Raw genomic sequence first — 27,379 nt, 5'->3', positions numbered from 1 at the left:
AGTACCAAGTATACTCAAGAACTACTTCAAGTACATTTCTCAGTATGTACTTTACTTAAAGTGCATTTCAATTCATGTTCTTCGCACTGTACTTTAAGTGACGAAAAAAGATGAAACACCCGCTTGACACAACAGGCAACAAAATTTACTTGTAACGTTTCGACGCCTATGCGGTCGTTCTCATCAGACAACAAAACCGTACACATCCTATGCCACAAGGGGCCCCTACCGGAATGCTGCAGGAAGATGACAATGGCATAAAGCTGATCTCCCCTCTGTACTATTTTGTTTTGCGTTTGTCTGATGAGGTCGCCCGCATAGGCGTCGAAACGTTAGAAATAAATTTTGTTGCCTCTTGTGTCAATCCGGTGTTTCATCTTTTTTCGTCATGACCACTCCTGGCTTTTGGTCTATATTGTACTTTTATACTTGTCTTGGGTAATTGCCTTTCAAGTACTCGAGTACGCAATTGCCAATTTTGAAGTTCGAGGAGATAGACTTAAAATCAACAACTAAGCAAGTGTTCATTGCTGGTTTTGAGTGTGCCTTCTCAGACTCAAGGAAGTATTTCCTTTCTCACGTGTACACCAGCCAGCTTGTATTCTCCTACATTCTCCTACTCTGTTCATACATTTATTCCGTAACACTGCAGGTTATTCATTCACTGCAGCGACAGCCGGCTCCAGGAGCTGTGCCACCCTGAGTCTGTGTCCAGGCTAACGTGCACCGGGGTCTTAAAAAATACGGTGCGTCATAGACGAATGAAAACTGCAGAATATTGTGCGGAATCGCGTGTTCTAGTCTACTGAATATTTTTTCTTGGTGACCGATTAATTAATTACGCACAATTAGCGAGTTAACTTTTAATTGTTCGTCCTTGGGGTAGAGATGTGTATTAGAAAGGTGTAGAGCGTGTCGAGAAATACGCATCGCAAATGTTTCCTATACAGCGTACGCCTTGCCCGGAGTACTTTTCCTGGCCCCGCGAAACCCGAACGTAGCATGAGGCGAGCGAAACAACGCGCCTCTATTTCAGAGCTCTCAAGCGCACTGAATAATTATTACATTCCTTATTTGCCTAGAAGCGACCTTCAGATGAGCTCTCACCTGAAAGTCGCTTCTTGGCAGGTGACGGATGTAATAACTCTTCTGTACTGAACAGCGGATCCCTCGTGAAGCATCAGGAAAGCCGTTCTACACTTTGCTTCAAGTGCAGACAGCTTGCCTTTTGCTGGGAGGCGATGATTCGCACATGGTGAACCAAGCCTCCACGTGTACGGTGGGCGAATCGCTTCGGAAAAAGTTCGCTACACCCACAGGGAAAATGCACAAAAATCCGCTGTTTCGCTGCTCCGCCTCGAGATACATATACATTATTATACATAGATAGCAGATACATATGTGGGAGCTACGATAGGAGCGACCACAAGAGACTAGGATCAGACGAGAAGTGAAGATGGTTCTTAATGGAACCGGGTAAAGCCAGCGGCCGGGTGCGCGAGACGCTGTCTTCTTCCTTGAGCCAGGCACCGATGGCGCTACAAGCCGCCACACATATAATTCGATATACATATACACCTTTTCTTTCTATAAGACTGTCAGGCAGGCCAGTAAAATGCACAATGAGAAGTAACTCACCCCCCAAAGTCATAATTATCGCAGAAATTGAATTTCTAGCACGCCGCAAAACGCAACCATGCGCAACGGTGGTGGAGAGCAGTACAAGGCTGTTACCTTGCGCTGACGCTACACCGTCCGCACTCGCTGATTGGTTCATAGTATCGTCTGCTAAGTCAGCTATTCAGGGCTCTGAAGAAGCGTTGCGCACAGGGAAACTCCCGCGGGAAAATGAAATCCTCCATGCCCACGGTCACCCTTTCGGTCGCTAATCAACCACGAGGGACGCGGCCGAGCGGGTTAAAACGTCCCGCTCGTTGGTGGTAGCCAAGGTCGGGCTGAAGACTGGGAGATGGTGGGTTCGAATCCTACCAACGGCTGTGCTGTCTGAGGTTTTCCCTGGGTTTTGCGAACAAACTTTCCAGACGAATGTCGGCACAGTTCCCCTTGAAGTCTGCCCAGGACGCATACAAAACCCCTCTGTTTCCTGCTGTCCTTTCTCCACCTGTACGCCGCTCATAGCCAAACACGGAATACAAAAATAAAAGAGGAAAGCCCTCACACAAAAAAAGAAAAAGAGAGAGTTTTAGTATACCGTACGCTATCGCCTTTGCGTACGTAAGGGCTAGCGTTGATGGTTCTGCGCACGCCCATAACAGAAAGCGAGCTTCGCGCAGCGCGCAGAACCACCAACACTGTCTGATACGTGCGCTGTCGTCTTTGCGTACAGGCGCTGACCTCGACTAACCACGCAGACGTTATACCGTCATAGGTCGTCCTTATCCTCCACCGGGGCGCGAGTCGAGTCGAGAGTGAAAGAGCGCGGCTATGTTTGTGTACGTTTTTTTCTTTTTTTTTTTTCTGGAAGAAAAAAACTTTTGTGGTGTTCGGCAAATCGACGCATACACCTTCATCAGGTGTTCGCCATTGGTCAGACTGTCTACCCGTGCTCAAGTAGTGTGTCGTGCGCCACACCTGAAGATGAACGTTTGTGTTTCGTCAAGAACAGACCTTTGTGCGAGGAGAATTTTGTTTGTAAAGTCTACACGAAGAGTCTGTGATTGCGTTGTTACATCATCATGTGAACGCAGCACTTGGCCGTGGTACAAGGCAGACGTGACGCCGGCAGTTACGGCTGAAGGCGAGGGCGACCATGACTCCTGTCCTTTTGTTCATTTATTCTTTAGAGTTATAGTACAGAAGGACAAAAATATTATCATGAGAGAACTGATGTTCTGAGGCTGAGGCTGATGTTCTGAGGAACAACATAGAAGGGACAAATACGTACAAAGCCTCAAATTGCCTAAGAAATTAACGATGAAAGTAATCCAGAAGATGTGGGTTCGAGTCCTACAGCTGGCTAACCTTTTCAGTGACTTTCATCTTTCAAAAATAGGATGTCGATAAAGGGGGGAGGAGGTACAGGTGAGAATGCTTCCGAGAGAGTACATGAAGCTTTGTTATAAAGGTGTGGCATGAAAATTTCGTTGTTGTTACAGCAGTAAAGTCTACGAGAGTTCCACCTTTCCATTACAAAACTGTTCATTTGCGAAAAGCACTTCAGCAGCTCGAGATGACGCTTATATACCGACTACACTGGTCTCTGTACTGCGTGTACCAGATGCACCACCAGGTTCAGTTGTAGGTGTGTAGGGATGGCGAAACACAAAGAACAAACACAATGATAGTCGCTATGATCTTTCTCGGCGCTATCCTTACACATGTACCCAGGGCCGGCGAGAGGGTGGGCCAGCCGGGGATGACGCCCCAGGGACCGAGTCACTTCAGAGACCCGCGGGACCCAAGGCGCCTCTCGTAATCATATAAAGAAGAAACACTTGGACTGTATTGTGATGTGAGGAGGGGGCAGGGGCATGACCCATCCGTGGGGCCCGTAATTCCTCCCGCCGGCCCTGCATGTACCAACCGGCCCCATATGTTGCATTATCAGTTGTAGGTGTTTGCCTATGTCGTGCCTATGTTCTGGCATTTGAAATGATGCAAATATTAACTGCATGTTTCTTGTTAGCAATCACTTAGAACTGCAGTTTTAATCAGCACCTCGTAATGTATGCATCGATGTATGTCAACCATTTTTCAAACGGGATTGGTAAAAATATGGCGGCCGATGCTACCAAAACACCGCTGTGTCGGATGGCAATTTCTGTAAGTATAATGCCTGCTCCGTTGTGTTCCATTGGGCCTAGTGAAACCATTATGGCACGCTGCAGTAGTTATTTCGTCTGTTTTGTGCAAAAGCGTTCCTGTTTAAAAAAGGAGAAATTTCAACCCGATGTTACTCTTTCCTTAATGCCATGTTTCCGAGGAAAGCAGTTTCGGTTCCTCTGTGTTTCCTTTTCCTGGTGATGTACTTATGCTGAGCAAGGCAGTCTCAAATGAATTTATTCGCCTGCATCGAAACGATCTAATAAACCCTGACAGCTACCGCTCGCGCAAACGTTTTTTGACCCTTTATTTGTCCGATACTGAATCAGGAGAAAGTTCGTACCAGCCGCATTTTGCGTGAAATTCTGAAACTTATGACTCGACAGACCGCTTTTTATGTCGCCATGCATAACTTAGCATATTGCGTGGCCTAAGACCATTTACCTTTTCGAAATTCTCGCAAATTTCCTGAAAGACATGCAAGGACGTTGAACTCTCGCTTGCTATATAAGAGAAAGAGCTCCCGCCGAGAACCCGGCAGTCCTACTTTGTCATGCAGTGGACCAGTCTTTATAGTTAAGCCACGCAGGGGAATAAATGACGATAAACGAGGCGGCTTTATTGTGTGAGCCTGTATATTTTCCCTTGCCGGGAACGGTCGACGTGTCGGGCATTCGGTTGTGCTCTGGTATTTTGTATGGACGCCTGCGCAGTGAGCATGCTATGTCTGGTTCAATTGCTGTTGTCACTTTATATTATTCACAAGATTAAGCAAGCGCTGGCGACTTCCGCGTTTAGGACGCGCAGTGAATACTCCGTTATCTTCGCATCGGGCAGAATTCTGATAACAGTTCGTCTCTTTTGCGAGTGACATGCCACCATATAGACAACACCATATAGTTTCTTCGCTAGCACTCTATATCTCGCCTGCTTCTATGCGGGATCGCACGAGCCCGAGTATTGGAAGTCATGTATGTGTTTTCGGTATTGGAATAAACATTTAAGCCGACCAATTTTGAGCAGTTTCAGAGTTAAGGAAACCCTGTAATTGTGCTATGTAACGAACTGAATCTTACACGGGAACGTTTTAAAGCGAACGAACCTACGTTCCTCTTTCGTTTACGCACTTCCAGAGACACTTTAAATAACTTCGTTTCTGGGTATGCACATAATGAACATAGCCGTTATCGCTCTCTCAAATTTCTTGCATAATCAGGATAGCACGGCACTCGGAAAGTATATAACGGATGACGATGCTGAACTAGAGATACTCTCGTCTACTTGTCCTCGTACTCTGTCGAGCTTGCTGTAAAAATCGCTGGACTCGCGTATCCTCTCAGATGCATGAAACCCCTCGTACCGCGTGCAGGTTCAGCCATTGTCGGCGGTGCCGCATATCGAACTGCTCGTCACGGCCCGAACGGAATTATGTAAACAAGATCTTTCATGAAGAGGAGCTCGAGGGGAAACCTGCCTGCGACAGCTGTTAGCGTTCTCCTGCCGGCGGCCTTCACGGCGGTCCATTTGTGTTCATTATGGAAGCAGTGACCAAGCATGATGCCTTATGGTTGAGGTTCGCTGGGGTCAGCTCTGGGAGCAGCATTGCACAGACGCTTAGTACATTACGAGTCGCCCTTTTGTCCAAGTTGCTTTCTTGGGAGCTCCCTTGACTGTACGTATACAGTTTATTCCAAGGCAATTCTTGTGTACATTGTTCGGGTTGACAGTATACAAGCATGATAATGCTTGTCGTCATGCTAGTCAGATTGTTAACAATCTACCTATAGTCCTGTTCAACTCAAGAAGGAAAAGAAATCTAGTCCGTCAACTACGTACGCCGTTGGAGATAAGGAGGGAGACGCAATAGCGTAGCCAGGAGAAATGCTGCGGCACCACCACATAGCGTGGTGTGATGTGGCCAGTCTTAGCAGCCAATACGGAAGCAGAGTGAGTGTGACTGATTAAATTAGCTCGCGGAGGAGCGAGCGTGACCAGCCATGCTATCTGCGGCGGAGTAATATTTTCAGGGCTGAGGGACTACATTTCTTTTCATTCTTAAGGGGGCAACAAACAAGTATACGAGGTGCACTTTCTTCTAATGCAGTGTGATTCCTTGTCTACGGTGAACGTTTTCCAAAACTTGTTATCGCAAAAAAAAAAGAAGTAAATAATGGCTCTAAGCCAATCGAATATTCACTGCACGCTTTCGCGCTCATGCCCCGCCCTGCAGTGCCATGGCGACAATAGCCACACGTCATCTTGGTGTCGCGCACCATCACCCATTCAAAATGCGGGACGCTTATACATTGATTTGGCTGTAATATCAGGAAGTGAGGTCAATTCTAAACATCTGTCCACTTGTCAATCCCAAGGAAGCCAGATGAAACTGTACCAAAAGCCCACTATGTTTTCAGTGCTGTATTTCTCTGCAGCTTGTCTCAGTGGGACCCGTCATTAAAGCAAAATCTCCCTCACCTCCAGCGCCTGGAGTGCGGTGTTGCTATACGTTGGAACGCTGTGACGTGATCGGGTTCCAGGGATGAAGGAGAGACTCACGCGGATTATGCTCTTTGAATGGCATTGTTTCGTGGTAAAGACGTTCGCTCGAAGTGAATGAAGTCCATTTGGATATCGTGAGCCACATTCTTTCATGAAGCATAATATTTGGAGAATGTTCGTCGAGCTGTTTAGTGCCCCCTTTAAGTTGAACACTACTATAGTAGCGTCTCCTTCAGCGCTAGCTGTCTTCCACCTGCAGTATGTATATTTGTCAGCACTACGATCTTGCGCGACACCATCAGTAGAACACGTATAAGTGTTAGTAGCGTTCGTATATAGTGATAGACTTTTTATTATATTGATGTTGGCAGTACTATATATGTATCGATCCCTTCGTGTTTAAATCGTTTGAGACGCCCTACCAGACTGAGCATCGCCTTGCGGGACTCATCTCGTTTCCCTCTTGGCAGCCGAACGCCTGAGCGAAAGGTTCAAAGTTTTGCAGGACCGTGTTGACGCGAATGCGGGCGGGCGTCTCGCCGAACGACGCCTGTCGTCGGGCGTGAGATATCCCGCGTCGGCCATCGCACTGACCCAAGCCCCACTGCACGAAGAACAGCTGCGAGTTCGTCAGCCCGGCTACGGGACTCCGCCAAGATCCGCTCTGAATTACGCGGCCTAGGTAGTGCGCGTACACAGGTTCCAGCACGGCACTCAGGGCGACAAGCTCGTCAAGGTCTCGAATCAGGGCCACATCCTGAAGAAGTGGACATCATCTGTTGCCTTCGTGTCAAACTAGCATATTACACACTGACATATAAACCAACTACCTAGAACGTTTTAACCTTAACGTTATGCCTTGGCAACGATATGAGGACATTGTAAGTTCCACCCTTGAAACATAATACACAGCGTCGTGAGCCCTACCTGCAACAGGATGCGTTCCAGGGCAACCTTATACTGTCTGTAAAAGCAATCCTTGAGTGTAAAAAAGCGATCAAAGGCCGTTCGACTCCACCAATCACGCCACCGACGTCGGTGGTCCACAGCAACACCTCGATCGTCCACAGCTGCAAAGGCTGCCGCCATGATGGCGCTGCTCAGCGTGGGTTCTAGCGCCACGTCCAGTTCAGGTGATCTCGGCACTGATGCATTCGTGGCATTGGTTGTCTGGCCGGGGTAGCGCAGGTCCTGAATGAAGGCGACGGAACCGTACGGCACGAAGAGTGTGTTCCGCCCCTGCACGTATTCCGTCCCCGGTAGCAGACTGCTCACGTGGTAGCGGTTGTCGAAGTCCCACTCGCGTTCGGTGGTCCAGGGATGGTAGTACACATGGCGATTGCTTGCCTGTGAACGGAAATGATGGAAATAGCTGAAGAATGTGTATTCCGTTCCGTTTTACGTATACAACTATTAACTCCGCTATACATTAGCCCCGTATTTCCTTTGTCTATATACACACATATATGTGTATCTCTACATGCATGCATCATTCGCTTCGTTTTAAAATGAATATTCGCACAGTCCTATAGCACGTATTGGAGATAAAAACCAATAATACGAAACGAATTCGCGAATTCTCCACCTGCTGTTACTTCTAATCGTAATAGCCGAGCGCCAAAGAACCTTGTGTTGTCTGTCAGTAGTAGTCTATGCTCTGTACCTTGTAACTGTATAGCTACTTTGCACTGAGCACATCTAAACATCCCCCAGCCAGCAAGTTGACAGGAAATTCACGAATTAGTCACGAGTCGACCACATCGCGGTATTAAGCTAAAATTTACAAGTTTGTCGTTTCACGCGAAACGACCCTAACTTTTAACAAGCAAGACTCCGCTCGCTGTAGCGGATGTGCCATTTCTTGTTCGCTGTCACTACCTTGATGATCATGTGCGCGTGACGTGATATTATATAGAACGAGACACGCAACGTTAATGTACACATCCCAACCTGCGGAGAGCGTGTACCACCCTTAAGGGACGGATGTCTATCATGTCGCATAGTAATAAAGCTATACGCGTGTGGGTAGAGGCTGCTTGTTGTGTACATTGCGCCTGTGCACTGGCTCCTTTCTCGTGGCAATTAAATGCAAAGGTGACGAGGAGCGACAATCTTTATTAGTCGATGGAACGACGTCGGTGGGAATTAAGCGGAGGGAATAATCCGAAGCAAAAAGTAATTACTCGTCTTGGGGCTGTCTGACGATGTGTGTAGTGCGGGTAAAGCGGTGTAAAGTAGTAAAGTAGTGCGGGTAAAGTAGTGTGGTGTAAAGCGGGTTACGAGCGGATAACCAACCTATTCATCCCGACGGCCAGCCGGACCTAACCGGACCTTGGCGGCTCCAACAATAACGGGGTAGCATCGTGACCTACAGACTTCAGGACGCGACGACAGGAAACAACGAAAGTTTTGCCCCATTTCCAAACACTATTTGGACCGGAGCTGACGTCTAAACTTGTATACAATCAGGTACTGTGACATCAGTTTCCGGACTAAGATATTTAAGCGCGGGATCCAGAGGACCCGAAACATTCTGCTGTCATCATCGCCTCAGCATGTGATTAAACGTTGTTTTGTTACCCGAGACGTTCTTCTGCCTGGTTCCCTGCCTGTACGCTACCAGGTTTGGACAGTCGGTTGCAACAGTAGTAATATTAGGAATATGCTCGATTAAAGAAATTTGATATGTCGTGCATGAAAAGAAACTAGCATATTTCGGTTTTCTGGCTAACGAAAAAAAAAACAAACAAACAAAAAAAGCAGTAGCATAATAACCTTTCAGTGGCACCTTTGAAAATCGTGGAACCGTCACATTTCATCAATTTGTTTGTACATCTGTAAAACAGTGCACTATTCCTGATTCTCCAGGAAGATAGTGATATTCACTGACAGTCCACGTCACAGTTTTCGTACAGGCTTCAGCAGACGCTTTTCGTGAACAGCAGGAAACCGGAGGAATTTTGCTCTCCTCGAGCCCTTTGGGAGAGCACCTCTTTCCACTTCCGAGGGTACAGCCGCGTGTGGTAGCGACACTCATTTTGACAAAGCAGGTATTGATATTTGCAAAAGTAGAGTACCTGAATGGCGATATAACTATGAAGAAGCCTTTTCCCAGAAAAAGTTGGTGCCTTGGGATTGTAATAAGAGGCAGGCAGATTAAGGTCCATGACGCTGCCAATGAAGGCCAGATCCATGTTGGCCACTTTTTCCCTCGCTATAACGCGCTCCACTGGATTCAGCCAGCCGGCCTTCTCGACGCGCTGTGCAAGCAGCCACCGTGTCTCGTTGAACAACCGTTCGACCTGATAAGCCATTGATTCATTGCGGGACAGCTGTATCGTACACCTACGTACGCCTAACGGTACAGTTGTACGCCTACCTGCACGTCAAGTTCGGTACAATATCGCAGTGGATTGTCACGGCCGAGCGTCATGCGAAGAAAGGTACGGACACCGAACGGGAAAAGGCGCTCAAGCGCGTGGACGCATGCCTGTAGCCTTGGAGCAAGACCTGGAATGGGATCTCCGTCGTGGCTGAGGCTCACGAGAAAAGACACCTCGTCCGGTAGCAATGGGGAGAGCTGCACAAGTGTTCGGTATCCCATGTAATTAGCCAGAGTGGTCACGGAAGTGTTGTCCATAATCGCCGCAAGGTCTTGCAGGTAGTCCTCGGACAGCACTTCTACTGTGTTCAACATGCCGTTGTTCCTGCGTCCGATGGAAGAGCATATTTTATGGTATCTCGCACAATAGGAGGTCAAACTAGGATATATTGTTAGCATCTCTGAGGCTACACTGCAACTGGAGAAGAAAGTAAGGCATAGAGGTTCGACGGTGGAGTGCCTGCACGCACTTTGACAAGCCTAACAAAGCTAGACATTTGAGGCACCAGAAAGGCCACCAAGAGATGAGAGCAATATACCACACCTTCGGAGTGCTCCAGCATAGAAGATTCGACCCAAATATTCCTTCCAGTGCCAGTGGACACTCTTGGGTAACGAGTCCGCCGTTCGTTCGCGCACCACTCCATGCCGGCGCAGAGTAAGCGCATCTTCAATTCGCATCTCAAGGATGACGATATTCTCTGCCAGAACTTGCACTTCAGGAATTATCCCAAGAACAGATAGCGCACGAGACACCACCTGAAATGACTATGCCGTGTTGTATGATAACCCTTTCTAGGAGCCGCTTTATTTCACATTGAGCAATTATATGGTGTTGCACGGTGGCACACCCGGTTAGCACTTCTCCACCTTCTTCCACACCAGACACCCCTCTGGGGGAGTAAGCATCTGACCTCTGACTGGCTACTACTGTCGACAACTGAGGGTAACCAACTATTTTTGGAGGTGTTAGCAGCGTCGACTAAATCAAAGTCAAATGAGAATGCTTCGTTTATTTTCTTTCGCTTTTTTGTTTTGTGTTGTTGTGGGCGTTTTTCTTCCTTTCTTTTTTTTTTTTTTTCGCCAACAGATGATTCCGGTCAGCGAATATTACGCCCATGGCGTACAGTTATATTTGCGCGCCGACGAAGCTATACGGCAGCACCGAATTAAATAGGACACTAAATTCAAGGTACCGTAAATCAGCAGACAGACAGTTTATAACGATAAAAAAGAACGATAAAAAGCAAGCGAACTGGTGGCAGATATCCATAACGAAACCCGAGACTATGGGAAAATGAATAAAGAAGGGCGCACACAAACACAAGTATCACAGACACAAGACATAGCCCCGAGCTCTTCTACCATTAGTTAGCTAAAAGCAAATTAAAAATATAAGAGTGCTCCGTCACATGCATAGCTTGAACGCACACAAACACAAGTTCAAAACGAGAATTGTGTTTGTGTGCGTCCTTTTCTCTGTTAATTTTTCCCAAGTCTCGGGTTTCGATAGGGATGGAGGCAGCTTATGTGGGCGACGTATAACAGTCTGTTGCTTGTAAACCCAGAGTAATAAGCTATGCATATGACGGAGCACTCTTAATGTTTTTAATTTACTTAGCTAAATTGCGATAGAAGAGCTCGGGGCGATGTCTGGTGGGAAATAATCCCCGTTAAGAAAACGTGATCTATATGACCGAGAATGATTCCTGCTCCTGATGGCTACGTAGCCGACCTGGGTGTAGTAAAAGTGCTTTCGTTTTCAGGCTCAATGTTATGTGCACTTAATGTAGTTTTACTGCCGTACTTCACGAGCAATCTATGAATTTAGTGGCAACTTTGACACAGTGATTTAGCAGTTGGGATGAAAATAGTCACGTAAAAGTACGGAAAGACGCATTGAACAAATATATTCTTGAAATTGAACAAATAAGTCTGCAAATTCCGAGTCGAGAAGTATGGAATGTGAAACATTGCGTCTTAACCGCTCTCACATTCTTCCTGTGGAATCTTTGGCACACAACGAAGTTACCTATTTAGGTTGAGCGGACCGTGAAATAATTCTGCGGTGCGTCTGCAGCTCAGCATTTGTAGTATTTTGATGAAAATAAACGCTCATGTGATTTAATTGCCCCTCTTTTTTTCCTCAGACTTCGAAGATCGCCAAGGCTCGGTTGCACCAACGTAGGTTAACTTTGAACCGAGATCAAGGATTGCTAAAACTTGAAGTTAGCACTCCATTCTTTTTGGAAACGTTAGTCGGTGGCGTGATGAATGTTTCAGTGACAATAACTCCTTTTAATGGAGCAGAGTTAAGCTTTAAGCGTTAAAGCGTTGGCGAGAAACCGGGCCTTAATCATTCAGCTGAGAAGTCTGCAAGATGTATGGTATACTTGCTGCTCTAATCATTCTCTACGTGTGATTTGTGTGACAGAGCCTTTGCAAACACATCGAATACGTCATTCTAGATTGCAGGAAAAAGTACCTGAGTGTAATTGAGAACGTCTTCTCCAGTATACCACAGTTGATGACGCTTTAGCACTGTTATTGGTCCGTCCAGCTGCGCCGCGCAGCACATGTCATACTCGCTCTTCACTTTGACCTGCGCGTTCGGAAGGATTCAGATTTCGCGTCATTAAAAAGACTGCTGTCATTGCCGTACATTTGCCATAATGGGAAGCGAGGCATGCGTTATAGATACTGAGATCATTAGTCGTCACTCGCTGCTCTCCGAACTCTCGATCACTATACGCGGGTCAGGTGAGGCATACTTGCGGACATCGTACACTTTTCGTGTCCCGGCCATTAATCATCACCGTTTTATTGTGTAGGCAAGTGGGCAGAACCTGATCAGGGACTTTCAGCCCACTCGTCCGAAGTCAGGCACGTGGCTGATACGAAGCTCAACTATATAGCATCGCAGTACATTATACAAGAACTCATTAAAGGGAAAACACTCATCTGTTGGGTTCTCACACTGATTGCATTAACTGCTGTTCACGTCACGTGACTTTCGTGTTCTATGGGCAACGACGTCGTCAGCTCGGATTACGGAAGGCTTCGTTTCACATTATCCACGTGCATGGTCTTTGCTGCACGTTCCGAGAAAACTGGATGGCAGTTATTATCATGAGGTACTTGGGGAGTTGTTGACGTCCACATCCATCGAATCTGTAGTGGATCATCTGATCTACCACCCGGTGGAAGAAGAGGGGGTTCCTCGTGTTCATGCTCAGCACACCGTACTGTTGCCACTAAAGATCACTTGGATCGTCACTTGATGTCTGACATTCCCTCTATGTGGCCGTTTGGTTATTTAGCTCCACAAATCATACCGCGGATTTCGAACACTACAGGGTAGTTTCTCATTGCGAACACCACCGGCCTCGGTGGCTCAGTCGGTAGCGTGTTCGCCTTCTGATCCTGAAATCGCGGGTTCGAACCCGGCCGAAGACGCCAGCAACTTGGCAGGGTACAAGTTGCTTAGACACGCCGTCTTCCGCGAGGGACGTTAAATACGGGGTGCCGTGTGATGAGCTTTCACCGCGCGTTAAAGAACCCTCAGGTGGCCAAAAGCAATCCACAGACCGACCGCTGTGGCGTCGCTCATGATCACAGTTGTCTCGCGACGTAAACCCTCAATTATTATTATTATCATTGCGAACACCGCAACCAATTATTCTCCCTCCCATGATATTGCTTACGATTTGCAGACGGAGGCCCGTAGTAACATGAATAGAGGCAACCGACCGACGTAACATTGGATTACAGTCGACCAGCTTATGCGGCCACGTGATCATGCTTACGTAGAGCAGTCTGATGAAGTGTCTGGAAACTCACGAATGGGTGTGGGTACCTCATTAGACTTGTTCCAGCTTTCTCGGATTCTTCCGTTTTGTTGGATTACGTATTGTGTTCTGCCATCACGCTCCATGGAGTGCATTGGTGCTTAAGCTGTAACTCGGTACCCTGCGCTTATCGTGATAGCTGCACCATAATTACAACGCAGAGCTAGAAAAAAGAGGAAAAGCCTCTCTCGGAGGACAAAAGCCCTTTTGTAAGTGGCCTCTACTGAAACGTCTCTTGGAAACCCTTATCGACAAAACGAAGGAATGGGTATGTCTGCAGACGCCGCTTTTCTACCAAAGTTGGGAGCAGACTCGTTGGAGCATGTAGGTTGGTATAGATGGAGGATACTTTATCCGCACACAAGAGATCGATCTGGCGAAAACGGCAACACGGAATTCCCCGGCCTCATCTTAGTTCCTGATGTATCGCAGAAGCCCGAGTGGGGCTTCGTTAGCAACCGAGCAGTCACCCCGGCCGAGGTTCCCCAATTTCATGAGTAGGAGGAAAAGAATGGATTGAGGTTGTACACGTACACATGGGGAATGTCATTCTGTTCTTCCCGATTAATGGAGTACCTGGGGGTCAGACAGCATGAAACATTAATTGTGAACTTAGCTTCCCGGTGGAAGTGGAGCTTGACATGAGGAGGATGCCATTTATTTGGAAAAGTAACTGATGTATCGATCTGGTATGTGTAAAGGAACGCTTTGTGACGAAGGTACCTGCACAGCGTACACTATTTACTGTAGCGGCTAGTTCAGTTGGGAAATTAGGTACTCATTGATTTGTAAGAAAGCGCAAGCGCTACCTGAGATTACAGGATTATGTACGGTGTTTGAGGTGGAGTTACAGTTCTTTAGAGCGATACTAGCTCTCTGATCTGTATTGTTATTATACATGGATCTTTGTTTCAGTGCAAACGTACCCCATAGAATGGGTCCCTAAAGACATTTCCACCTTCTTAGGTACCTTTCTCCTGTTGTTCATATCCCAAGTACGTTTTATTTCTTAAGATAGGGGCGGTACATGTCCTGCTTATGTGCTATAAGTACAAACTTGCAATACTCATGTTTAAGACGCGTTTTTTATTCCCTTCATGCTCCTTCGGACTTGAAACGTCTTGTCGTGTGTGTTGTAAAATACACTCTACATTGTACTATTTCAACATTGCGTATGCGCCCAATATAAGAGAATCCATGACTTACACCATTCTGACTCCATCAGAATCCTAAGAAAGTGACCACTCGGAAAGTTGTACCTCGCTAAGAGGCGAAAAGACTGTACTTATTTCACCCATAAGAGATAGCAGAAAAAGGACGTCCGAACTGTAGGCTCGAACATGAGGTAATGAGCGCGAGCTCTGAAGATAAAGAGGAATGCACATAACTAATGTGGTGGCGCCACAAGATCTACCAAAACACTACAAATGCAGTTGAAGTTGATTCTTGGACACAAACTGTGCGTTATCAGTTAGGGTACTTCGTCTGTAGTCATTGTACTGTGAACTGGGTATTGCACAGTCATAAGTGATGTAAAATACCGAATTCTCGCCTGAACAAATGGGAAGACACCAAGAAGTGCGTCGACGGCACCGCACACAGCAGGGACGTCGAAGTCTGGAGGGTCGCTACTGAAGGGCCAGCCCTGCAGACCGACTCCTGCGAGGAGTTCGGTCCACGGGTCCCAGCCCAACCCGTTACGGCTGTAGATGGACGTGCAGTTGGGCAAGAAGAAGGTCGCCTGGCTGATGAATACTCCGGGGTACTCCCTGTAGGTCTTCTCGCGCAACGTGTAGTACCGCATCAGTGTTCGAGGCAAGTCGTACATAAGCCGTGCCGTTGACCTAAGTCGGTACGGCAAGATGATACCCCGTTCAGATGCACGTCCAGACTGTGGGTGCTTCGAGCAGACGTATTCATAAAAATCTTCGCATGGTTCCTGCGTGAGAGACACTGTTAGTGGAGCGGACTCTGAGTGATTATAAAGGATACTTCGGGCACCATTATTGCATCAACTTGCACAGAAACTACTACACTAACTCGCGTCGGATTTTCAGCGTTATTCTCAGTGATGAGCAAGCAGTCGGGATCGACCTGAACGGATGCGACAGTCGACACTTCGTCCCAAGTTATGCCGCATAAATGTAATGGCCTCGTCACATGATCGGTAATGAGGGGGATAGGTGACGCCATGATGTAGCTTTCTCGCGCGCTGCATGTGACCTGTGATTGTCGTTCTTTCGAGGAGCTCATTTTATTTGTTACAGAACACGCAAACAAAAGGACACCTTAGTGCTCCTTTTAAGTGCCATGTTCGTCCTTCTGCGTTTCATGAGCCTCAGCTACTAATGACAACGTATGTACCTGTTCGTGATTGATGACGTTCCGTACATAAGCATCAAGGCGTTCGCAGAGCTCCTTGGTGTTGCACATCTTCGGCATATCCGATCTCGAATCAGCGTCAGTGACGACCTCAAACTCTGTTGTGTTGGTGGGTCGTTTTGGCGGTATATGGGGAGCGTCGAAGGCGGCATCGAGTGGAAGTTCGTCGTAGCCTTCCATGTGCTGTGCAAGGCGTCGTACCACCATGGCAGTGAGCACTCCTGCTAACGTGCATACGAAGGACGCTCCTAAGAGGCTCAGCACCCACACGCGCCAGTTCGCCGAGCGGGTTCGTGACGGTGGAGGCATGCAACCTGCGTATGATAGATGTTAGCTTTAAGTGTCATGGAGTAGACGGACCTACAGTTGTGGAACCACCATCTCTTTTTTTCTTCACATATCCATACATCGATCCGATGTTAGACCGCAGATTTTATCATTCGTGAGCTGTCTGCAACTTGCGGTCAAGTAAAATAGTTATGTGCTCTCTATGATAATTTACTATAGCCGAGTTTGATGTCTTTAATGATTTACTGATTTGCACTTGTGGTGTTCGTTTTCCCCAAAGGCAAGACTGTTTCCTGTCTTTCTGGTACGTGTTCATTCGCGAAGGTGAGATCTTGACGGCAAATGGCTCCTGCGTATGCCCAAGTAATGCAACGTCCTGGAAATTAAAGCACAAAATAGATGTGGATATAGGGACATATTATGGTCAGGTCTTCAGTTTACACCACTGAGCAATAAGATCATTAGAAGGCAATGCCTGCGACTACCTGCGAACTCCTTGGACTTGAACTTTCAATACATTGACCTGCTTGTGTACCCCCTTCGTCTTGAGGATCCATCGTAAGTGTGGCACACATGTGTTGACCCTGGAACGGTGTACGGAAGCTTAGGCAAATAAATGCGGGCCAGTGCAGAATTTCTATGAAACCAATGAAATGCGCTTTGTAGGCACAGGCGCTAGCCTTACTTAACACTTACGCGACAGACTCTTTCATGCTGCCAGCACACTTGCCGTACCTCTTAATTTCTCCAGCATGTTCCAGCACTATAGTTAACATTTAAGCGTGGCTCTCGGGAGAGCGCATTGAGATGATTCATGTAGGGAATAGCAGGGGCAAATATTAACCGTTCCTTGGCTCTGGTCATGCCACGCTTACCAAGGCTCATTAATGCATGCATGACCTACAGAACCTACACCCCGCTAGCAAGCACGAAATAATGCGTCTGTTCTGGGAGTTCTCCCAGCCTTTTGCTTTAGACAGCACGCAGGAGGCGCTATAGTGCAATGGTGAAGCTCGGAGCAGGGTGCTGCGATCGACTCCATGTTTAATTACTTTCATTAAGCCGCCCCATTCGGTGGGCTCCTTCGAGTATGTTTTAGAAAGGGGAGCAGAGCTTCGGTGTTCCCATCGTTTTGCTGCTATTGCGGTGGCTACCATTTGTAGCTGGTGTGCGATGCGTGGGCTGTGAATTCCAGAAGACATATTTTGAGTGAAGAAACGGACATGCACGGCTTTCCTTTGGAGTTTGATGCGATGTGTATTCGAATGATGTAAAGATACGTACACCCAGTGATAAAAAAATACACAAACCCTCAATGCCATCCGTTTCACGTACATTGAATGATGAGAGCGTTATAACTAGGGTTCCGCGTTTTCGGTATTGGCCGAAAAACGCCCGCCGAATATTTTTTTTAAAATTCGGCACGTTTCGAAACCCCGAATTATACTCTTGCATATGGGGCTACATGCTGAAAGTGCCGGTACCCGATCGCACTTTTCTTCCTCCGGGGCATCACATTTTCGTTTTCCTTTCACCTCGTTCCCTCGTGCTCTCCCTCCAAAGTCCTTCTCGCTAGTGAGTGTAGCTGCCGATTTTTCAGCATCTATGTTTGCACAAACGTTTTAAAATGCCGAAAATATCCGAATTGGATAACATATTGCCAAAAAACACCGGCCGAATCTCCTCAGGAATAAATGCCGAAAACGCGAACCCCTAGTTATAACACTATCATGCCATAAAATGATTACGAGGTACGTAGGTGAAGCATTCAAGCGAGAGAGGTCGCACGTCGCACGTCGAAACGCGTACTTATCGCATTTGCACAGAAGCTGGCAAAAAAAAAATAAAGAAGCGAAAAACGGATGGAATTATGACATCAGGGCATTCATCTCTGCCACTGAAGTCTGCGAGTGTGCACACTGCCGCTCTGAGTAATGACGTCAGTGGAACGAGATGACACATCTCGTGAGAGACATCGTTCTTATTGGTTCTCAGAAGCACGTGACCTCCCAATGCTGCTGCCACCTCATTGACATAGATTCTTCGGCGATGCCACACAACTACAACAAACAACTTTATTTTAAGATGATGAATGCAGAGTTTCATCGCCAGAGGCGATACTCTACCCCATTGGTGGAGGTGATGTGGGGAATGAAATAATGAGCCCCTTCACAATCAGGATCGAAGTCCGATTGTGTCCCAAAAGGTCAAGAGAGCTTTGAGCGCAGATCATTGGTGGGCTGGATTCGGCCAAGGACCAAGTAATTTTGATAGAGAGAAAGGGCGAGAGTCCAGCTGAATAAGAGACCCGGAGAGTGCGGTTCGGGAAGGTTGACAGTGCGGGCAGTGAAGAAGAATGTGCTCCAGATCCTCTAGAGCACCGCAGTGACAACATCTGGGAGAGTCAACTTGTCTCAAGCGCTAACGCCACTGAGCTGTGAAAGCCACATCGGGTCGCATTCGACGAAATAATGCACCATCTTCACGAGAGGTGTTTCGTGGCATGAGGAAAGCGAGCGTTGGATCAACTCTGCTCAGCACTCTAGTCTCTCTGGTCTCTGTACTCGCTGCAACGCCAGCTCACGTGGCCTACTGGTTACGGGGATGGCATTCCACGCCGAGACTAGGAAATGACCCGGGCTCGAACCCGTGCGACGGCTGTGCAGTCTGGGTGTTTTTCCTGAGGTGCTTTAAGACAAGTGTCGGCACTGTTCCCTGTTAAGCCGGCCCAGGACGCACGATCCCCCTCCCCCTCCTTCGATAGTCGTGACGTTGTCCGCCTATAAGCGTGGCCGAGTACGGCAAGCAGTTTCATCATCACCAGCATTCGCGGCAACAATTTTATACGCATCTATTATCCCATTTGCTCTTGTGCAGCTGTTACAGAATTGTGGCCGTGATTATCGGTAGTTCGCACAGTGAAGAAAGACAGGGAATGTCGCAAAACATTTGCGGGTGTGCTATACATGGCGGGAGCTTTAACACGGATTATGTGTATACGAATTGCCAGCGGAAGGGTATTCGCGTCCTCCGGTACATACCGAACACTATAGGGAATCTACTCTATAGAGTTGCGAGCGCCCTCGCAAGAGCTGCATATTTAATCACTTAAATCCTGCAGGGACGGGCTAATGTCACCCACGCAATATTCACATTGCACATTGTCGGCGCCGCCGCCAAACATTTGCATTAAGTTTTCATGTCCATCCATGTTTTCATGTTCGTGTAAGAGGTGAAGCAGAAGCTCCGAAGAGCGAAAACATCCAACATCTACGAATAGTATTTTCATTTGGGCGTCGCTTAATAATCAGATTAACTACGTTGAAGCTTGGCGACTTCCGCTTCTAATGAGGAGATAATAGGATTACTCCTCTGTTTCGTCGCAGGTTCGCGTGATCCCCTATATCACCTTTTACGTTGTGGTTGGGAAGGCGAAACGTTCTCATCTCTTTACTTCGCTGTCGAGCTTACCATTGTTGAGAATCAACTACTTTTTTATTTGGAACCAAATTTTGTGGCTGCAAGCACCAGGTATTAACGCATTTGCGCAATAGCGCTACGGTGGGTACAGGATCTTGCCAGGTGATGTTCTCGCTGTCGCCACACCAGCAGGTGAGAAAGGCGCGCAAACAAAAACAAATAAACAAAAAAGCGGAAAAGCGTTTGGGCCTCTGTTTGCACCGTGTCTTCCCATTTCGCCTATTCCCATTTTGCCTAATGCTTCTTAGCAGATTATCTCGCCATCCCTTAGCAGGTTCACCGACCTCGAACTGCAGGGGGTCCCATTTGGCCTAATGTATGCTGCAGACAGTCCCACTTCGCCTACTAATCCGTGTTACGTAAGAAAGAAGGCGGTCCTCTGGCATGTTGCCAAAAGTCAATTTCGAATCTTCATATAACTTTACATGCAACCTTGTTGGTTTCACTGAAGCATGAGGTCTGTATTTATAATTCATATTACACTAGGGTTTCTTCCCTCATCTGTTGGTTCACAAATATAGACTGTGCAAGAGTGAAAACATAGTTTTATTTACATTTTTTTAATTAAAAGTGCAGCTTTGTTTTCTGCACTTCAAAATTCTTCCAAATTTGCAGCTCTACTCAATATGCATTAGATGTCCCACGGCATCGAGGTATGACATCATGTCCCGTTCGCCATTCTGAATTATTGACTGCTCAATGACATTCTTAAGTAGCATCACAACTTTTTATTAATTCCAACGCCCTACGCCGGCTTTTTCAACTGACCCTAAGTGATTTCGGAGAAATTCACAGCACACCCTGGAGGAGACTAGAATTTGTACGACACCGACCAGAAAAGGAATTCCTGTCGGAAAATATTTCCGTGTATAACTCCCACCGTTAGATAATGCGCAGGGCCTCTTCAGAGCACCTTTTTACCGAATAACGCGCGCGTTATACACCGGAAAATACGATAGTTAGGTTGAACGTGGGTTAAGGCGTCTCGCTCGGTGGTGTCGTGCTAACTGGGAGGCGGTGGGTTCGAATCCTACCACCGGTTGTGCTGTCTGAGGTTTTCCCTGGGTTTTCCGAAGACTTTCGAGACGAATACCGGCACAGTTCCCCCTGAAGTCTGCCCAAGACGCATATTAACCCCCTATCCCCCCACTCCTTCCTGCTGTCCTCTCTCCATCTGTTCTCATCTGTACGTCGCTCATAGCCACCTCTCATCTCCACATAGCCACATCTCGCTCATAGCCACCTCGCCGTCGCTCATAGCTTCGCGGCGCTAACACGAAAGAAAAAAAAAAGAGTTAAATTAAACACGACTATAGTGACACCAGTTTTCATATTTAACATCGCTCAGGTGACACTGAACATGGCTCGAAGCCTTGTTTCATTCGTCATGCTGTCCATCAGGAGTCACTATGTAAAATGTTTGTAAAATGTTTTTGTTATATTTGTACATTATATTTACACCTTATATTTGCAAATGTAAAGGGTCTTTGTTTCGGACGACGTAAGGTAGTTATCCGACGAGCACATTCATTTCTTGCACACGTCATCATCGGGTCGGAGCGTGTAAGTAACGCCCACTTGCCGACAGTCCCGCTTTGCCTAATGAGATTGCACGGCAGTCCCATTTCGCCTAACGGCTGTTACCCCTCCCGCCTCTTTAATCCGATAATCCGGGTTAGGCAAAATGGGAATAGGCGAAATGGGATGTAACCGTTTGCACAAGGTGTACCAGTACATTCCGTACACTTGCATTCTATATTTCGCTCTTGCTAGCGAATGATGAATATACCGCCTTTCCTCTACCAACACCAGTCTTGACTGCACAGGACAGTTTCTAAAATTGATTCAAATTATGCGAGTCGCTGGTTGTGACGCCCTTCTACATTCCGAGAACAAAGAATGAACTGCACTTACAGGCGTTACAGGCTCCTAGTGGATTCGAAGTGCCGAGTGAACGACGTGCAGGTGAAATATCACCCGCTTTCTTCTTCTTTCTTGTATATCCTCTGTTACTTTGGTTGTGCGAGCAACGGGTAGTAACGGTGTGTTCTGTTCATGGCTTTCTTCAAAGTGGCTCGAAGGGTATGCTGGTAAAGGTACACTGTTTTTCCTTGCTTTTCCTCAGACACATTCAGACATATGTCGGCACAGTTCCCTTAGAAGTCGGCCCAGGACGCGCATTCCCCCAGGGCGTAAATCGTGACGTTGCCCACCTCTGTGGAGGCCGACAACGGCGAGCCCTTTCACCATCACAACCACCCCCACTGTTTTCTTCTTTGCTACCTTGTCGTACTTAAACTTATGACGAGTTCAACACACACAAGATAAATGGAATTGCGATGACTCTTTGCACTGGAGTAACACAGACGGGCAGAAGGAGATGTTTCCCATGGGTTTCCCGATATAAAGCACCACATTTTTTATGCACTATAGAAATGAAAAATACAACATTGACATGGCAGACGACGAGAACTTCGTCAACGATGTATGAAGCGCGTAAAGAATTTGGTGTACGAGTCTTGTTTCTGTGAACGAAGAAAACTACAAACTGCTGCCTCCCATACATTGTTAATGTTACACTGTAACATCGTTTCCATCGAGCTATTCCGACATTTTCTTGAAGTGCCGGAGAATCACTGTCAGTTTGAAATGAATTCTAGAAGAATAAGTTTTGCTTTGTAGTTTCGTAACGTGAGTCAGTAAGAGTGCATGTAAAAAATAGTAGAAAAGGTAGAACAATAAATGAGTAAAAAATTACGTTATTCCCAGCCCCCCAACATAACTATTCACGAGGCTTAGACGGGAGATGGGGATACAAACTGCAGCAAGGTAGAGGATTGCGGTATTTGGTATCTTGACAAGCTTGACATAATGCAGCACTATCGACAAGGGACAAACTCAGACTGGGAAACACAGCCACACACGGGATGGGGATACGTAAGACAAAAGAACAGCACTAGTTGGTTGGCAGTGTAACGGTAGAACGTGCGACGACGGAGGACACATGCAGTTCTACGTGCTGTGTTCTCTGTCATCGCTCGTTCTACCGCTATGTCTTAGAATACATAAGCGTTTTTGTTGTTTTCACTGCATATCGAAAGAAGGAGCCGGACGAAATGTCAAGCTTTATGGAATGTTTTACCGTATAATGTACCCTCCAATACGCGCTTTATTTCAAAAACACTATTTTCTGTGCATTTGGCCTTTGTCGCTCTTGTGCCATAAGGCACCAAAACACCACCTATCTTTTGTGCACTTCGGTTTCGCTACAGGTGCACTGCATTATGCTGTGATGTTCTACGCATCTTTGATGACTGAAATCTGCGATGCTACTCGATGCGCAACTGCGGCGATTCCGAAACCGAAACAGTTCGCGTGCTCTTTCACGCAAACGATCCCAGATGGCGCAACCACGGATGGCGTCTTCCTGTTTTCGTCTGCACCGTTCAACGCATTCAACAACGCTGTGACGCCGCCACCCCTTTGCTTTTGTTTCGGCTGGTAGCTTCGACAGCAAACTGCTCTATGATTGTGTTTATGCCTCCACATTTGTTTCCAACGCGACAACAAGATGTTTGGAGATCCCCACGTGCTGTACATATCAGTGAGTAGGTGTTGCGTGCGTGACTATGTTTTTTCTCCGTAGCGCGAGAGCCCTCTCGCGCGGTTGCCCGCTCTGTTCGGCGTACTAATTGTCTGTCAACGTATACTTTGACAACTTTGTCAGGTTGAGCGTCGTGTTCAAAATCCTAGTGCAGGCTATTTCAAACTTGCTGTATTTCGTTCGTCGCAACGTCAGAGCGCTCTCAAGTGTTGAAGCGCGAACGGGTGGAGGTAGCGAGTCTTTAGATCTAGGAGATGGAGGGGGAAGATATTTTGAGAGACCATTCGTCATCTCACCTGAGGTGCTCTATTATCGACGAATGGGCCTCTTGTTGGTTTCACAACGTGTCCGTATTGTGATGGACGAGTCAAGGTCACGTGTCGATTGTATCTGTTCCACTGACGAGTGAAGTGCACACGTGAAGTGCTGAGTGGAAGAGCGAATAAGTGATGATGTGGCTTGATGTCAACATCGTATAAAGTGACTGCAGCATATCCCCCAACGTGTGCTGCAGAAAGGCACTCATAAGACGTGCACGCAAATGTGTTCAGGTTCAAGTTATTGCTGTCGATGTTTTGTGGAATGCCAGCAATTTGCCAGTTGTCAGTATGAACAGAAGTTACAAAAATTAATTGCTGCAGCCACCAGCATGGCGCAAGTGCCAGCTAACGCTGCCCTTTATAATGTGCTGCAAAAGACAATGAATTTGAATAAATGAAACAGCGAATTTGGCTCTTGTCCAGAGACTCTTCCCTTAACGATTAACTTGAATGTTTCATGTCTTCTCTTTGGAATGTGCCACTGTGTTGGGCCACTCTCACATTACTATAAACTCTTGATTGTCTTTTAAATTAAAGAAACAAGCTAAGAGGAAAGTAAGGCATTGATTTGAAGGACAACAATAGTTGATGAAAAGTCAGTGAGTGCTGGTGCCGGGATTTGAAGTTATACCACCCAGATTGATTCAGTTCAACAGCAGTCACCACCTTACCTTAGATATAGCATTAAAGAATTTTATTGCAACCCATGGGTATTCAGCTGCGGCTACAAGCATTTGTTGCATGGATTTCCACAGGTTCATCAGCAGGAGCGCAGCCAGGCCCTCGAAGAAGGATCTTTATTGCTTCCACGTTCAGGTGACGATGCCATCCATCAAGAGATAAGGCGTCGAGAAAAGCACAAGGCACAGGTAGGGCAAGCATTTTGTTTCCAGCGGATATGCTATAACCTCTTCACATGTTTGTGTAAAATTCAAGTTCTCTTGGACATTGCCACAGATGTGCTTCCATAAGATACTTACAGATGATGGAAACAATTCAAATTCTCAAAATTCCTGCAATACAGTTTTATTACTTGCAACTGTGGTCAACTAGGGCAGCAGCTAGACAGCCCTAATGTTTGCAACATACAGTGTATTTCACCTAACGTGTCACAGGAATACAGTAAAGCCATAGTATGCCATGTGATGTGGCACTGGTGAGGAGGCAGCTGTATCTGTCCCACAAGGACAATACCTTGCTTTATACGGTACATGCTGTGTTGATGTCTAGGCTTACTGCCCTCTTCCGGTTGGAATAAAGAGGGGTTCTCAAACTCAGTTCCGCGCTGTCTCTGGAGAGGTTCTGCGTCAGTCATGGTACACTGTGCAGTGACGCTCTTTAGTAGCCAACACGTTGTCGTGAAACTAAAAACGATCATTGTACATAATAATTTAACGTGTTGTTATACATGTGGTTTGCTGTTTACACTGCGAAGAGCACATTAAGCTGCTTATGGTTCTTTCCCTCTGCTCCCCATCAAAATATTTTGTTGAAATAAAGCTTCGATTGATTGATTAACCCACGCTTTGAAAAGGACACAGGGTGTGCTGTTTGCAGTGAATCGTTTATGAATGTGTGCGGGACAGTCTGTTTTTTTCATTGTGTCATTAAGTAATATTGCTCTCTGTGGCACGGTGCAGGTGGGGGGGGGGGGGTTATTCACTATACCAAAAAAAATGTATAAGTGTCCTTGATCTCAGAAAGTTTGAGAACCCTCCGATACAACAAGGTTGTGGGTGATGAACACACACCTTCATTAACAAAATACACGAATAAAACCACGTGGCAAACAGAGGACCGATTTTAGACCTACCATTGTAGAACAGCAGCACTGTAGGTCATGTTGTGATCAGCAAGCTGCAGCAATTGCCGTTTAGAAAAAAACTAATCATGCAGATACCTAACTGACATACACACTTACAGCGTCCACTAACACGATACCTGCCAGTGCGTGGGGCAGAGTGTGACCTGCGCCAGCATGTGGAGTCAGCAGGTCATCAGGTGGAACTATGTCCACATGTGCGAATAACATCCTCCTCTTGCTGCGGCTATCTCCATAAGTTGAGTGGACGCTGGAGGTCATGGAAACGCCGTTGGTTCCTCTTCGACCGAAGCAGACGAGCACTCATCTACTTCTCAGACAAGACACAGACAAAGCTGAAGGGTGCTGTACCTTTCCAGGTCAGTTCATACATCGTTTATCACTTTTACACCTATCCGAAGGTCGAATTAAAGAATTGGCAAAAAAAAATGAACGAGATCAATGTCACTTTTGTTAGCAAAAATAGTCTGTGATCGTCTGCTGTCACTTGCGTTTGAAACGCACATCTGAAAACATGCCGTGCAGAGCGTTGATGTGATGGAATGCCCCTTTCAGCGTTGTCTTCATACATCTGAATTCTTTTGAGTGAGATTTGGGTGTCTTTCTCTTCTCTTCTCTTCTATTCTATTCTTGATTCAGACATTAGATACAACCACCTCAATGGTGGTATTCGATGAGAAAAACAAACCAGCTTCACTATGACTTGAACATGCTTTCAGCGCTTCCTTCTGTCTACACATGAGGATGTCTGTACATCTGGTTTTCAAACCAAACTATGAATGTTCCAAGTTTCAGCAAGCTGGAGTTACTTAAATTGTATCTTCAGTCTTACTTGAAGTACTTTTATGATGAACATAGCAGGAGGAGGCAAGCTAGCTGGTGTTGAATTGATATTAACATTGCCTTGAGTTTGAGGGGAAAAACACAGGACGAACACAAGCAAGCAAATGGCAAGCAAATAGAAGTTCATGAAAGCTGGAATGTAAATTACATCACACCGACAATGTGTGATGACATTTTGATGGACGTGTATGTAGGAGGCTACTTTTGGGAGGTTTACAGCCCTGGTTGCTGTGTTGCGCCAATTCCAAGTGTCTAATAAATATCCTCTAAAATGTTCCTTCCAGGTAATAGAAGAAGTCTATGTGGATCACCAGCACCAGCAAGGAAGTGGCAAGAATGCATTAGTAGGGTTCTGCGTGAAGACGCGAGAGCGCACTTTCCACCTTGCGGCACCAACGCCTGAGGCCATGCGCATCTGGGTGGATGTTATATTCACAGGAGCAGAGGGCTACCTGGAATTTATGCCGGACGACCCTTTACCCCCACGCAGGACATAAGCCGGATGCTGCTCATGAGGTAACTAGTCCTGATCAGAGCAGTCCCGTAATTCGACCTTGAAGGGAACAGAAGATTTCTTCCAATAAAGCGGAGTTAAAACTAAAGGTAACCGCTCTGAAAGAGAGCTAGATGTGTTGGCAGCGCATACTCGTCATGGCTAGCTATGCCTTGCTGCACGTTCACAGCAAGACAAATCGGGGCAGAAAGTACCGTATTTGTCCGCATATAATGCGAACCCGCGTATAATGCGAAGTCGTTTTTCAGTGATCACCCATAAGAAAAACACGATTGAGTGACATAAATTTATTGAACGCGAATTTATCCGCACTCACAGCAGCGCTGCTTACTTGTTTTCCGAGTCGCTGTCACTATCACTGTCCGACGAGGATTCCTGTTCCTTGTCACTTGACTCCTCATAAACGAGCGAGTCCTCCGTGCCATCCATAGCGTTCGTGATGCAACATTTCTTGAAGGATGCAATAACGGCAGAATCCGGTAAATCGTACCATGCATCTGCCACCCATTGACACACAAGTGAAATAGCGGGCCTCTTGAGTCGCCCGGCTGGAGTGAACACGTGCGTCTCTTCGGCCATCCACTCGCTATAGGAACGCCGAACACGATCCTTGA

General features: G+C 46.7%; 2 protein-coding genes across 3 annotated transcripts in view; one reads left to right on the top strand and one right to left on the bottom strand.

Annotated features, from left to right (window-relative positions):
* LOC135385588 (pleckstrin homology-like domain family B member 1) overlaps positions 1-27,379 on the top strand; it is a 292,580-nt gene that overhangs the window by 243,733 nt on the left and 21,468 nt on the right. For both annotated transcript variants that reach the window (XM_064614999.1, XM_064614998.1), the window contains 3 exons: positions 24,342-24,455; positions 25,510-25,767; positions 26,536-26,767. In XM_064614999.1, coding sequence (XP_064471069.1) covers positions 24,342-24,455; positions 25,510-25,767; positions 26,536-26,748 — 585 coding nt within the window. In that variant the 3' untranslated portion in view covers positions 26,749-26,767. The remainder of the gene's footprint in view (positions 1-24,341; positions 24,456-25,509; positions 25,768-26,535; positions 26,768-27,379) is intronic.
* LOC135383739 (endothelin-converting enzyme 2-like) lies at positions 6,615-21,643 on the bottom strand. Its single transcript, XM_064613082.1, has 11 exons — positions 21,577-21,643; positions 16,668-16,766; positions 16,429-16,558; positions 15,877-16,208; positions 15,065-15,451; positions 12,150-12,266; positions 10,209-10,423; positions 9,662-9,989; positions 9,360-9,584; positions 7,210-7,629; positions 6,615-7,039 (listed from the first exon to the last, which is right to left on the bottom strand). The coding sequence occupies exons 2-11, from the start codon at positions 16,755-16,757 to the stop codon at positions 6,701-6,703; spliced, it is 2,583 nt and encodes an 860-aa protein (XP_064469152.1). The 5' UTR covers positions 16,758-16,766; positions 21,577-21,643; the 3' UTR covers positions 6,615-6,700.

Source organism: Ornithodoros turicata, chromosome 2, assembly GCF_037126465.1.
Source record: "Ornithodoros turicata isolate Travis chromosome 2, ASM3712646v1, whole genome shotgun sequence".
Classification (NCBI taxonomy): domain Eukaryota; kingdom Metazoa; phylum Arthropoda; class Arachnida; order Ixodida; family Argasidae; genus Ornithodoros; species Ornithodoros turicata.
The sequence above is the reverse complement of the archived record's forward strand: the minus strand, read 5'-3'. Positions and strand labels throughout refer to the sequence as shown.